Raw genomic sequence first — 14596 nt, forward strand, 5'->3', positions numbered from 1 at the left:
CCTCCCTTGAATCGAATACTCCGTTGAATGTTGATATCCTATACCGTGATGTTGTTTCTTGATCGGTCTGTGTCCATGTTTCCGAGATTAGTGCAAACGAATAATCTTCTTCAATTAACACTCTCTGCAACTCTTCTTTATGCTTGTGCAAGCTTTGTACATTACACTGAAACACTTTCAAACCTTCACCCATAACTAACTCCTTATATATTTTTTTTTCTCTTCGTTTCACTTTTCTCCTTTTTCTTCTTCTATTCTTTTTCAAATTTTCACATATCTTTTCACATTAAATAGTCAAACAATCGTTTGACTCAAATTGAAATACTTTTCTGCACACTTTTGAAATTTTTCTTTCGCGTTTTCTTCAATATCTTTTTCTCCCACGAACTCTGCGTAGAAGCTCATCATTGCTGCTTGGAACTGTTTTCCCGCGTTGATGGTCGCTTTCCTTGACGCCTCTTCGATGATTTGGTTCCATTTTTCGGCTGTGTCAACCTTGTAGGGATTGTTCAATCCAACCCCATCTGCTGTGTCCTTCTTGCCTTTCCCTGATGGTCCTGCTGTAGACAGAGACTGTTCTGATTCTGGTTCCGGTGCTGCGCGCTTTCTTTTGTTTGGTTGGTTGTTCCTTTTCTTCTCGGGATACATTTTCACTGCTGGCGTAATCTTCTGTCGCGGCAGGTTTGTTTGCTGCCATTGCTCTTTCAGGTTATTGTTGGTTGACAAACTTTCCGCCAATGATGGAAAGTCATCCAGGTTACTCAGTGGCTCGAACATATTCGACGTGTTTATCGGCAACATTTCCCTCGCTTCGATGTATGTGACATTCTTCCTGGCCATCATATCTTTCACCTTTTGTTGAATCTTATGCTCGTTGCACTCTTTGCTACCTGTAGCGTGATTTCCGGATTTGCAGTGGAGGCACTTCATCCTTTTGTGGCATACTTCTTCTTCTTCGTCGTCATCGTCGTGCTTCTCCGAACAACGTTGGCATCTTCTCGCTCCTTTTCAGTTTGCTTCCTTGTGGTTGTATCTTAGGCAACGCATACAGAATACTACCTTCTGGATAAATGGCTTGATCTTGCTAACGCAGCAGAAGAGCCATACCTTGTCCGGGAGACAACTGGCACGGAATGTCACTGAGATCCGATTAGTGGGAACTTTCGTTCCGTTTTCGAACCGGTTTAGTCGATACACACCTACAACTGGCACGTCGCTTTCGATGTAGTTCATTATCTCCTCCTCCGAGATGTCCGTGGGTATGCCAGTGATCACTCCCGAGTTACACACCAAATGCTTCCGGATGTATGCTCTGTACATTCCATCTTCGTTGTTTACGACGTCCAATAGCTGGTTGGCTTTGACAAAGCTGTTGATAATCACCATGATCTTATTCCGGCCGATTTGTTTCATATCGATGATGTGCCTTTTGAACATCTCCATTCCTCGCAGTTTGACACCCAATGAGTACCTGTCAATCCTCACTCCTGCTTGTTCTTTCCGCAACTCGAAGTACAAACGATACGGTGCTGTATCCGCCGTAGTGTATTTGAACTCTTCTTTTCTCTGTTCGTTCATCATTCTTTCCTTGTACTTCCCCCCACCGTCCGGTGGGTCTTCTTCCGTGACCATAACCTCAACCGATATTGCTTCCCCTCTTCACTAGTTTTCAATTTTTCACTGTTTTGAACGATATTTTCTTGTGTCTTTTCACTTTCTGTCTTCTCTTCGTCGATACTTAGCTTCTTATCACTTTTTCACCGCTACAAATCTCCCCAATTTGGCAAAAACAACTATTTTTCCTCCGAAAACGAACTTGCCACCGCGCGGGTAAAATTTGGAATGCCCATTCTTTCTAATCGCCGATCACCGGGCGAAGCAAGCAACGACGGCCGAATGAATCGCTACCGAATCTGAGTGCCGAAGGCGAACGAACCAAGATTGAACAAGTGTTTGCGTACTGAGTCGGGTGCGAGAGCATTCATATTCGTTCACTTAGCGTTCAGTGGAAGCATTCAGTACAGTAGACGTTCGGTCGGTGCAAACGGTTTAACTGCAATGCTTTTTAACTGCAAGTCCGGTAAGTGCAACAAATTTGCAGTTATCGCACCGCCAAACGTCAAAATGGTGCGCCATGTTAGCCCTAATGAACAGTCGAATGAATTTTTCGTTCATTTTACGTCAATTGACGGCTTGTTGACACTGTCAGGAGTTGCAGTTATCGAATTTTCGTTCGCTAAGTGAAACGTAAACATGTTGCAGTTATCGAACGTCTACTGTACTGGGAATTGAATCAGTGAGTGCGTTTTGATTCAATCAGCTGAATACCACTCTGTAGTTGAGAGAGCGAACGTTCTTTTCGTATACACCGATGCAAGCTGATTCATTTCGAACTCTATTTGTTTCTCTCCTGATTCGCTTCAGTGGCGTCGGTGGCGAGCCGTTCGTGTTGCGTTCGTTCTTAGTGCGCCGGGCTCTCACTCAGCATTGGGTTGTTGGCGTTCTTTTTGCTATTATGCATCGTCGGTATTCGGGTGAGCGAATGAGTTTTCCCATGCTTGGCGACAAATTTTCATTTTTCTATGAACAGTGGTCTACGAGGCTGACATATACAAAAACTTTGCCTACGTGGTTTACAAACGGCCCCTTGATGGGATTTTTATAGGAGTTTTGCTAAAGTTTATGCGGTAGGATTATTTTTGGGATTAATTGCTTCAGGAATTGCTGTCGGGATTCTTCCTGGGATTTCTCTAAAATTCCTCGGAACCCTTCCAAAATTCGTGATGAGATTTCTCCATTTTTACCGCAGTTCATCCAGGAATTTCTCGGGGAATTCTTCCATGCATCATATAAGAAGTCGTTCACATATGTTCCTAAGAATTATTTCAGGCATTCATCCTGTGGTACCTCCACATTTTTTTTCTTGGGATTGCTAGGATTCCTGGTATTTTGTCTGGTATTTCTGCAGGACTTTTCCCAGGAAATTCTATAGAGGCTACACTAGGGATGTACCCAGAAGTATCTGTGGGGATTTCTTTCATTATTCCTGCTAAAGTTATTTCGTTGATTTATCCAAGAATTTATCTAGAGATTCCCTCTTAGGAGAATTCTAACGGGTATTCATCCAGAGATTACTCCGGAGATAGCTCTAGGGATTTCTTTAAAAAAAAATCTATGGGTGTATTCAGTTATTTCTCCAGAACTTAATCAAACAATTTATTTACAAAGTTTTCTAATGTGGAAACCGACCACAAAAGCAAAATTCCTCAATACGATTCTTATTAGATCCTGAATTCCATTTAAAAATGCAATAAAATCTCGCTATCCACCGACCGATGCAATCCCAAATAACGGTACACTGTGTACACACGCTTCAGCGTAAAACGGTGCCGTTTGTAAACAGTCCCCTTCATTCCCATTCATAAAAGCGTGACGTGACGGCGATCACGACTTCGACGTCGGCGCACGTAGCAAAAGCAACACGTTGGCATTACGGACGTCGCCGTCGTTTCATTCTTTGTTTACCGGCGTCGCGTCGAACCAACGACGCCTGGGTTCTGTCAGATTTTGTTGAATGTAAATAAAACACATCATCAGTTTGCGGTTGGATCTGCGCGACGGGCAGCGTTCAGTATTTAGCGCGAGAGTACGGTTCGGTCGGACCCGGTCCGGTGTGTTGAGTGAGAAGTCGCTACTAGCTCTAATCAAGCGGTCAGTGCCAGTGCTATGTACTGTTGCCGTTACGACGGCTCGCGAAAGGAGGAAGGAGATTGTTTTCTTGCATTGTTGTGGTAGCACCCGACGTCCAGCTCAAGAGGAGTGCGATCGTCTACCACTGGCTGGCAACGACAACGACGGCGACGGTTCGGGTTTTATGTGAGCAGCACCGAAAGTCAGTCTTGACTTTCACTTCCCACTGGATGGAAGCACATTCCTCGTCGAGCGTGGGTGCGTTATCAGTGTTTTATTAAGTGTTGAGTGTTTTTTTTTGTGAATCTTGTTTTTGTTGTCTAATCGCAATGGCCAATTTCGAAGCCCTGAACACGAGCCTGACCAAGCATGGTCAGGAACAGTTGCTGAAGTACTGGGACGAATTAGACGAGGATCAGCGACGATTGTTAACGGAGGACATTGAGGAGCTGAACCTTGAGGAGGTGAATGAGTTTTACGAACGTGCCACATCGTCACTGGAGGATGGCAATGCTAAGCTAGACGATAAAATGGAACCAGTGTGCGAGGACAAGTTCCTTTCAATTTCCAGAACGGCTGTGGACCAGCTGCAGAAATATTACGAGGAAGGATTGAGGCAAATAGCGGAGAGTAAAGTGGGTGTGTTGCTGATGGCTGGAGGACAAGGAACGCGGCTGGGGTTTGCCTTTCCCAAAGGAATGTTCAACGTGGGACTTCCTTCGAACAAATCACTGTTCCGTATCCAAGGTGAGAGGATTTTGAAACTGCAGAGGCTTGCGGCCGAGCTGACGGGGAAAAATGGGCGGATCACTTGGTACATTATGACCAGTGAGCATACCATGATTCCAACGAGGAAATATTTCGAGCAAAACAATTACTTCGGACTAAAGGCGGAAGACATAATGATGTTCGAGCAGGGAAGTCTACCTTGCTATGACTTCGAGGGGAAGATTCTGCTGGATGAGAAGCACCGAGTCGCAAAAGCCCCTGATGGCAATGGAGGACTTTATCGTGCTTTGCGCGATCGAGGCATACTGGACGACATGGAGGGGCGAGGAGTGCTCTATTTACACGCTCATAGTGTTGATAACATACTGATAAAGGTCGCCGATCCCGTCTCCATTGGTTATTTTGTCGAACAACAAGCTGATTGTGGCGCCAAAGTGGTCGAGAAGTCCCATCCAAATGAAGCGGTCGGAGTCGTTTGTCAGGTCGACGGCAAATATCAAGTGGTTGAATACAGCGAGATTACCCAGAAAACCGCCGAGCTTCGGAAAGAGGATGGCCGACTGGTGTTCAATGCCGGAAACATTTGCAACCACTTTTTCACCACCAGCTTCTTGCGTAAAATTGGTTCCACCTTCGAGAAGGAGCTCAAACTGCACGTGGCGAAGAAGAAAATCCCATTCATCGACCCCACTGGGACACGCTGCACTCCGGATAAACCCAACGGTATGAAAATAGAAAAGTTCGTCTTCGACGTGTTCCAGTTTGCAGAGCATTTCGTAACGATCGAAGTCCCGAGGGATGAGGAATTCAGCGCTCTGAAGAATGCGGACAGTGCCGGCAAGGATTGCGCCAGCACAGCCCGGGCCGACATCTATCGGCTACACCGGAAGTACATCGAAGCGGCCGGTGGAACCGTGGAAGGTACGGAGTGCGAGATTTCTCCACTTTTGTCCTATGGTGGGGAAGGTCTGAAAGTGCTAGTTCACGGGAAGACTCTGGTAAGTCCGGTGCATTTAATGGCAGATGAAGAAAAAACATCGAATGGCGTCGAATAATAAGACTTTGAGTACACTTTTAGATAGCTTACACTGCAATACCTAGAGGTACTTTTTACAGCACGTACTTTTTGGCATCAAACCGAATAAAATATTTTAGCGAGATATCATTAGCCGACCATTAGTTGGCAAAATAAGATTATTAGTGATTTCTATATTATGTTATAACAATATTTTATCTTTTAAAATTAGAAAATTACGAAAACGAAGGAGTTGATTTCATATTTGATTCGAAACGATCAAAAATCACTGCTCTAGCAAATTTATCCATGCATCACGCTGACGCTAGTATGTAGGACATGTGTGTTCCGTTTTCAGACCTGACATCATCTCACTTTTTAGTGACTTTGTCACTGTTTCTCAAGGCTTTCTGACAAAAATAACTAATGTAAAGTCACTATTTCAAACGGTAGTTAAAAATTGTTAGAATTTGTGACCAAACACTTTATAAGTTTTAAAATTTGTTCTATAGCTACAATTGAAGTCTTTAGTTTGACTTTCCACTTGAAATCTTGAAATTTTACACTTGAATTTGACTGAAATACTATATCGGTCTTTGAACAGTTTTATTAGCTTTGTGCCTTTATTTTTAAAGAGGGTTGTAACGTCTAAATAAACGGAACATACATGACTGCGCTAGTTAATAATTATCCATAATTATCCTGTGCAATGAAACCTTCAACTAAGTGCAAACGAGAGCGAGCAAGCTTATGTCCGAAACTAAGTTTTACCGGCGAATCTATCTTAGAAGCCAAGTCAGCAACGAGATGTAAAAAAGCAAGAAAAAAAGAGACCATTCCTTTTGTGTTAGCTAGATAGGTAGGTGTTACCGAATCGGGCACGAGCGCACATTATCCGAAACGAGAGAAGGGCGATGTCCAAATCGAAATCTAAAATATTGAAAATGTTGCGCTGCAAGTTTTCCATTCGCCGGACCGGTTCGATCGAAAGTGATCTGCTTCCCGATGGCCTTGATGCAAGGCGCGCGCAGCGCATGGTTTGTGAACGATGTTGTGAATGTCGCCCCCTCTCTCGATTGTTCAGTTAAAATTGTGCTCCTAGATCTGGATATAAGACGAATTGTGAGTTTTACTATAATAAATCGATCTAATTACGTACACCTTTGATAATAGGCAATATTTAATTATTATCACAAGCCTTAATCTTGATGCTGTTCACAGTTGAGCAATGGTTCTATTTGCACAACAGCATTTGTTCATTGATTCGTTAAGGTCCATTCAAATATTACGTTACGCAAAATTTGACTATTTTAAATTCCCTCCCTCCCCTAAGTAAAAACGTTGTTCCTCCTTACCCCCTTTAGCGTTACGTAATATTGGAACGAACCCTTAGATTCGCTCTCAAAATTATTCAACCCGACGAAATACATGTACCCACATTCGCCAATACTCATTGGCAGATCTATGATTTTTCGAAAAGAGGCCTAGAAGAGTCGTAATGGCTTCATGACTGCATGGATGACAGCTATGGAAACTGGTTGTGGCCGTCTTTTTATTAGGTAAGACATATTTTACGATTTTTTTTTCTTCATCCACCATTCCCTCTTGTGAGAAATCTTTTGATACTTACTTTTGATAGATACTCTCTCAAATTTTATGCCGCCGTCTATCACCGATTGCAAGAGAGTTCGTGGGGCAATATCAGGCTGGATTTATGGGTGAACGCGCTACAACGGGCCAGATGTTCGCCATCCGCCAGATGTTGCAGAAATGCCGCGAATACAACGTGCCCACACATCACTTATTCATCGATTTCAAATCGGCGTATGATACAATCGATCGAGAACAGCTATGGCAGATCATGCACGAATACGGATTCCCGGATGAACTGATACGGTTGATCAAGGCGACGATGGATTGAATGATGTGCGTAGTTCGAGTATCAAGGACACTCTCGAGTCCCTTCGAATCTCGCAGAGGGTTACGGCAAGGTGATGGTCTTTCGTGCTTGCTGTTCAACATTGCTTTGGAGAGTGTAATAAGAAGAGCGGGGATAAACACGAGTGGGACGATTTTCACGAAGTCCGTTCAGCTGCTTGGTTTCGCCGATGATATTGATATTATTGCTCGTAAATTTGAGACGATGGCGGAAACGTACATCCGACTAAAGAGTGAAGCCAGGCGAATCGGATTAGTCATTAATGTGTCGAAGACAAAGTACATGATGGCAAAGGGCTCCAGGGAGGAATCACCGCGCCCGCCACCCCGAATTCATATCGACGGTGATGAAATCGAGGCGGTTGAAGAATTCGTGTACTTGGGCTCACTGGTGACCGACGACAACGACACCAGCAGAGAAATTCAGAGGCGTATTGTGGCAGGAAATCGTGCCTACTTTGGACTCCGCCGAATTCTACCATCGAATAAAGTTCGCCGTAACACGAAGTTAACTATCTACAAAACGTTGATTAGACTGGTCGTCCTCTATGGGCACGAAACATGGACCCTACGTGCAGAGGACCAACGCGCCCTTGGAGTTTTCGAACGGAAGGTGTTGCGTACCATCTACGGCGGAGTGCAGATGGAAGACGGGACTTGGAGAAGGCGAATGAACCACGAGCTGCATCAGCTGCTGAGAAAACCAACCATCGTCCATACCGCGAAAATCGGGAGGCTACGGTGGGCGGATCACGTCATCAGGATGTCGGATAGCAACCCGACTAAAATGGTTCTCGAGAGTCATCCGACCGGTACAAGAAGACGTGGAGCGCAGCGAGCTAGGTGGATCGACCAAGTGGAGGACGATCTGCGGACCCTACGCAGAGTGCGGAACTGGAGACAAACAGCCATGGACCGAGTGGAATGGAGGCGGCTACTATGTACAGCAGAGGCCACCCCGGCCTTAGCCTGACCGGTAAGGTAAGGTAAGGGTTGCTTGGGTTTGCAGACTTATGCAAAATAGTACAACCCAAGTGGCCTTAGTCCAAGAACTTTACTTTCGTAAGACGAATTTCTATCTAGTAAACCTTGTGAACCCGGTGTTTGCTGCTTTCAGTAAAAATGAAATGGCGAACTCGCGTGTCATGCCTCGAGCCTGTGTGCTTGTCAACAACGTAATCGTTGCTACACTTGTCTCTGAATTAACCACCAGAGATGTATGTGCTGTCACAATTGTTGTATTCATTCCAATGCATTGGAAACCTCAACAGGAAATACGTCTACTGCTCGGTTTATTTACCGCATGATGAACCATCCCCTTGGGATGCTTTCAAACAAGTCATCGCATCTTCAAAAGGCCTTCCGCTATTGACAGTAATGCTAGTGCTCACCATATCATCTGGGGCAGCTCACACATTAACTTGAGAGGCTCCAGTTTGATGGAGTACTTAAGTAGTAAAGTTCTTGGATTACTTAACATAGGCAACCGCCCAACCTTCATGGTAGGTATCTGCTAGAGAAGAAGTGCACTGGAGCATCATATGACTATTTGCTGATGGTTATTGGTCTTGAGCCAGTTATTCCGGTATCGAAGTGTTGGGTAAAGCTTCAGATTCACACCTGGACTGCCACTCAGCACAAACAATACTGGAATACTTCAGCTGCTAGTACACAGGGTCAAATATTTGTCCGAAAAGAAACCAATGCTCAAACATCTTGTTTGACTCGTTCAAATTTTTTATTAGTGTCAAACTGATGTTGTTTCTTGAGTTCTTTCCTTGTCAAATATTTGACCCTGTGTACTATTGGCCTTCGAATGAGTGTAATCAGATTTGTACCTTTTAGAAGGTACAAAACTGATTACACTCATTCGAAGAGCGTATTCTGCTTAGAGGGTTCGAAAAGTCGGTACAAGATAATACTGGAATAGTTTTGAGTCATGTCGTCAAACAAAATTGTATTGTACTGAGCCATCTCTAGGGATGGCTAAGTATCTAACAAATCTGTCAAAGCAGAATTGCAGCATGCTGGTCAATACATTCACTTGTCACTGCCGACTCAGCTATCACATGGCAAATATTCAGCCAGCTGATTCATTTGTGTGTGAAAGCTGTGAATCCGATTATGAAACTTTGCGCTACTGCGTTTCCTGACTTCAAAAACTTGAATCTTCGTGTATTCAGGATGTTCTGTTGTAATAAAGAGCTATGGGATCTTTTTACGGTTTATGCGGTATTACAGTGCTCTCTTCTGGGCGCTGTTTGAACCTATTGTGGTACGCTTATGCATATTTTGACAATGTAGATTTTTATACAAGCTAGAGCTGAAGTTTTGAAAATTGCGTGATACATTTAAATTTGAAATATCTAATCCTAATCTGAAAATCTTGTGAAAAGCACAGTTCTCTTCAATCATCTTTTTTGTCGCTTGATACATCTCTGTCTTTCAAAGCTTGAAATCATTTATCAATTTCGTTGCCATCCGGATAGTGTTGTTTCTCTCGTCACTCTATCACAACGTTGCAAAAAGTAAGGGTTGGAGAAACAAAAATGATGCGGTAAATGTAGGTACGGTTCTTCTGTTGCGGAAAGTGATAGCCAACGGTTATTACAACGTTTGTCATGTTCTCGTTATCGTGTGGGCATCTCATTTCGGTGGAACCAAAATATGCACTTACGCAATAGGTATGCCCCAGACACATGCTGCAATCGGATCTCTCTGAAGCAGCGCAACTTGAACTGATTTTGGACTCGTCTTCGTTTTTTTTTTTCGCAGTGTTTGGAAGGTAAGCTATGGGTAATCGATCCTCTCTATAATTATCAAACTAGCTTTTCAGCTGGCGCTTCGACCAACGAAGTTCATCGAATCAAATCGTGGGCATGCTTTGCATTTTTCAACGAAACCGGTTCTGTGTGCTTCTATTTAAGATTGATGCTGGAAACAATGTTATGGAGTAGTGCTGTGGAACATGAGATTGGCACCTTTTTGCTAACTTAGCCTACCCTTAGACTTAACCTTTTCACTTTCAGTACAAATATCTATGTGACATTTGCGTTCAATTGCAGCATCATGATTGCACCAATCCAACTCATTGAAGGCAATTATTTGCCAATCGTGATAGAACATTATTAGCGTTGGCGCAACTATTAGAGACGCCTGGGCGCTGAAGCGGTAGGAACGGATTCCTTCAGCAAATTCTCCTGAGATTCTTTTGTAAAATCATCCATGGATTGCTACAGAAACTCCTCCAGAGTTCCATGAGTTTCCTCAGAAAATGCTCCATAGATTCTTTCAGATAGCTATCCTGAGATTCCTTCAAAAAATCATCGACGGATTCCTAAAAAAAAATCCAGCAATTTCTTTCAGAAAACCAAAATGTCAAAATTCCATCAGATATTTTACAAAGGATTTCTTTAGCACATCAGATTTCTTTATCAGAAGTTTTTTCAAGATTTTTTTTCGAAATTCTTCAATATAATCCTTAAGATAATCTTCCAGAGATTCATGAAAAAACTATAAAATTGTTATTAGAAATTCTTCCAGGATTTTTTTTCAGAAATTTCTACTATGGATATTTTCAGAAATTACTCCAGAAATTCATACATAAAGTTTTCGGGTCATTTCGGCAGTCAAGTTCGCAGATTGTGAACAATCCTAAACATAACTTAGTATTGGTATTGATCTTCTACCACACTGTCTGTGCTTCTACTGTCAGATCGGTGTAACACGCTAACACGGAGACAAATTTCGTTCGTTTGAAACAAAAATATTCATGTTTATTCGGTAAACTGATAAAATATTTAAAACTAAAATATTAATTTTTTAAACTAACTCAATTATATATTGATTTCTACAATACCCAATGAAGAGTCCCCTGTTCCGCCGTCGAGAACATAAACAAAACTCTCAAGTTCCAGCTGCAGCACCAAACAAGATTTCCTCCTGCAAAAAAAAAAGTTTCCACGAAATCCCATTGATTTCCGAAGCGTATGTTATCTACATGATGTTGGCATTGAAAGTACCACGCGGGTGGTGGGTTTTCCTAGAGAAGGAAATGACTTTGTAAATTAAATCGGAAAACATATATTTCCGTAGGGCCGACCTGCCACAAAAAAACAATTTTTTTACATTTGTTTCTAACATAACCTGTCGGAAGATGCATGTTTGTTTCAAACATGGATTAAATTTGCTTCAAATGTGACGTTCGATTTGCTCCAAACAGTTTTATTTTTGTTGCCAGAACAAATTGACAATTTATTTGAGTTAACCTGAAATATTTTTGATTTTACCATGCTTTTTTCTGCGTGAAATTTACACAAATGACAAATTACACGGAAAAAAGTACGCGTTAATGAATATTATTGGGTATCCGATTGGAACATGATTTTCTTCGGTACCGTAAACCAGGGTCAAATTGATCAGCATGGTGAAAGTGACCATTCGTGTACTGCGATGTGATTCCATATAAAAAATTTCAAAACGTTGTAATGATCTTAAACTTCCTACCTCATCTAGTTCATAAATGGACCTGCTTGGTGGTCTAGTGGCTTCCGCTTTTGAATCGTATGCAGAAGGTCGGTTCAATCCCTGGCCCGTCCCTTTCATCATACTTTGTATCGTTCATCTACTTTCTCTCTTCTCTACATATCTATCACCTTACGAACACTATAAAAATCCCCTATCCATGGATCGCATCACCGACCCAACGGTGACTCCCAGATCTCCCATCCTTTTCGTCTAACAAATACCCCAGTCCATGCTGGTTGTAGGGATGCAGAGGTGTTCTCGGTTACTGCTCAACAGCACAATTGTGCTGGTTCGTCACGAAAGGGATATACAACTCATGTATATTCATATGTTCATCATATGTTCATAGCCATCGCTAGAGCCAGAAAAAAACTTCCTCAGCACAGTCAGTGTATATAACGCCTACAAGGTATGCAACCAAAGCACAGACAAACAGACATATTACTTAGAAGAAATTTGTTTCGAAAACATTGTTTGGCATCTCAGTAGCACCCTCTATATATTGTGGATTCACCGGCTATTTGTATTCTACCGGTTACTTGAGAAGCCGTTACAAAATAGCCGTTTTCATATAAAAGTAAACTTGATTGTCAAAAAATGAATGTCGCTGAATAGCTAGTGGCAACGAGGAATAGCGCATACAATAAAAATGTTTAACCCTTATGTAGCCGGCAGGGTATCCGGGTACCCAGCACCCATTTAAAATACACGGTGTAGAAAAAAGCAAAAAGTTTGCCGGCCACATAACGGTTAAAAACATTTTTAAGTTACTCTTTTTATAAAACGGCTACTTTGCAGGCCATACGGGTTCATGATTGAGTCATTTATGTAAACATTGATCGGCGTCGCGTTCATTTCTCTCCGAAATTTAGAGGTGATGCAGGCACATCAGCGCCACATGACACATGCGAGCACAGTCCGAACCACACTTTATTTTTAAAATGACCGTTAAATCGTGCGACGATTGCGATTTGAGTAATATGTCTGTTTGTCTGTGACCAAAGCGAACTGTGCCCCTTGACCACAGACAAACAGACATACCACTCAAATCGCAATCGTCGCACGATTTAACGGTCATTTTAAAAATGCAGTGTGGTTCGGACTGTGCTCGCATGTGTCATGGTGGCGCTGCTGTGCCTACACCACCTCTCAATTTTCGAGAGAAATGAACGCGACGCCGATCAATGTTTACATAAAATGACTCAATCATGAACCTTCATTCATGTTTTATGAATGGGTAATGCCACGAGGGAGTCGTCACCTGCTAAATTGTTACATCGAACCGAGGGAAACAACACCTGCAAATGAATGCTTCGGATTGAGCATTATAGAGGGTGCTAGTGAGATGCCAAACGATGATTTTGAAACAAATTTCTTCTAAGTAGTATGTCTGTTTGTCTGTGCCTTGACCTTCATAGTATTCACCACACAATCTATCACCTTACGAACACTATAAATATCCCCTATCCATGGATCGCATCACCGACCCAACGGTGACTCCCGGTGCTGGTTGTGGGGATGCAGAGGTGCTCTCGGTCTTTAGTAGCAACAACTAGCACACTCTAACATTCCTATCCTTTCCCAACTGGCTATAAGGACATGGCCGGCCCCATTATTGATCGAAAATGTATGAGCTGCTTAAATTGTAGTTTAAGAATAAGTGGAGTGTCCCAGCCCTTATTCATTTGGATTTCAGTGCAATAGGTACCAGCTCAGATCAATCACGGAGGAGCAACCATTGACATGTATATTCAGATTTGGTCGTTTTACCTCATCTAGTTCATAAATGTCTAGAGGTCAGTGTAGGTTATCAATTTAAAAAAGTTAGTTATGCCTTTTTTTAGGATTTTTTAATGTTTTTTTTTTTCACTTAGCTGAAATCATTGCTACTAAAAATCGATTGCCACTAGGACTTCCCGTAAATTTTCTGTTTTACAGTCAAACCTCCATGATTCGATATTGAAGGGACCATCGACTCATGGAAATATTGAGTAGTGGAACTGAAACCTTTGGAAAGCTGTTTCTAGAACCATCATAGTAACCTAGAAATTATTTTTAAGTATGGAAAAATTTACTTCCATGAGTCGATATAGTGTCAAGGAACATCGACTCATGGAGATTCGTCTGTAAAATTTTTGTGGAGCCTTGGCTGGGAAGCTATGTAGCGCGAATAAGTTAAAAAAAAGTTCATTTTTTGCTGAAAGTCATTTATTGTGATAGAAATCACTTTATTTCAAGAAAATGACCTACCTTTAAGGCGTTAAGGAGGTTATTGCAAAATTTAATTTTGCATTTTAACAGTCAAATTCAATAGCTGTAAGAGTTTTTAAGAGCGTTATACGGGTTTAGAAGAGCAAAATTAAGCGGAAAAGGCAATTTTCCTTTCTAACCGATGCTTAAGGTGAAGATATGACGAAGCCACACCTCGAATTTTCAAGAGCACAAATTTGAAGAACCAAATGACGGATTGCACTGAAAAGTTGATCGATTGGTCACCACCAGCGGCTGATGAATCGATCAACTTTCAGCGTTTTGCGATATTTGGTTCTTCAAGTTTGTGCTTTGAAAATTCAAGGTGTGGCTTCGTTCTATATTCAACTAGTTTAAAAGTTGTTTTAAAGTGATCAATTTGACCCCGGATTACGGTACTTTCACCACCTCTTCACCACTGTTCTGCACATCAGTATTATGCTTTTG

At 42.2% G+C, this 14596-nt stretch overlaps 1 protein-coding gene across 1 annotated transcript; it reads left to right on the top strand.

The window, feature by feature from the left end:
* Window positions 1-3588: 3588 nt before the first annotated feature.
* LOC109427685 (UDP-N-acetylhexosamine pyrophosphorylase-like protein 1) lies at window positions 3589-6592 on the top strand. Its single transcript, XM_019703274.3, has one exon. The coding sequence runs from the start codon at window positions 4020-4022 to the stop codon at window positions 5472-5474; it is 1455 nt and encodes a 484-aa protein (XP_019558819.3). The 5' UTR covers window positions 3589-4019; the 3' UTR covers window positions 5475-6592.
* The last annotated feature ends 8004 nt before the right edge of the window (window positions 6593-14596 follow it).

The sequence above is a fragment of the Aedes albopictus genome, chromosome 1, assembly GCF_035046485.1.
Source record: "Aedes albopictus strain Foshan chromosome 1, AalbF5, whole genome shotgun sequence".
Taxonomy (NCBI): domain Eukaryota; kingdom Metazoa; phylum Arthropoda; class Insecta; order Diptera; family Culicidae; genus Aedes; species Aedes albopictus.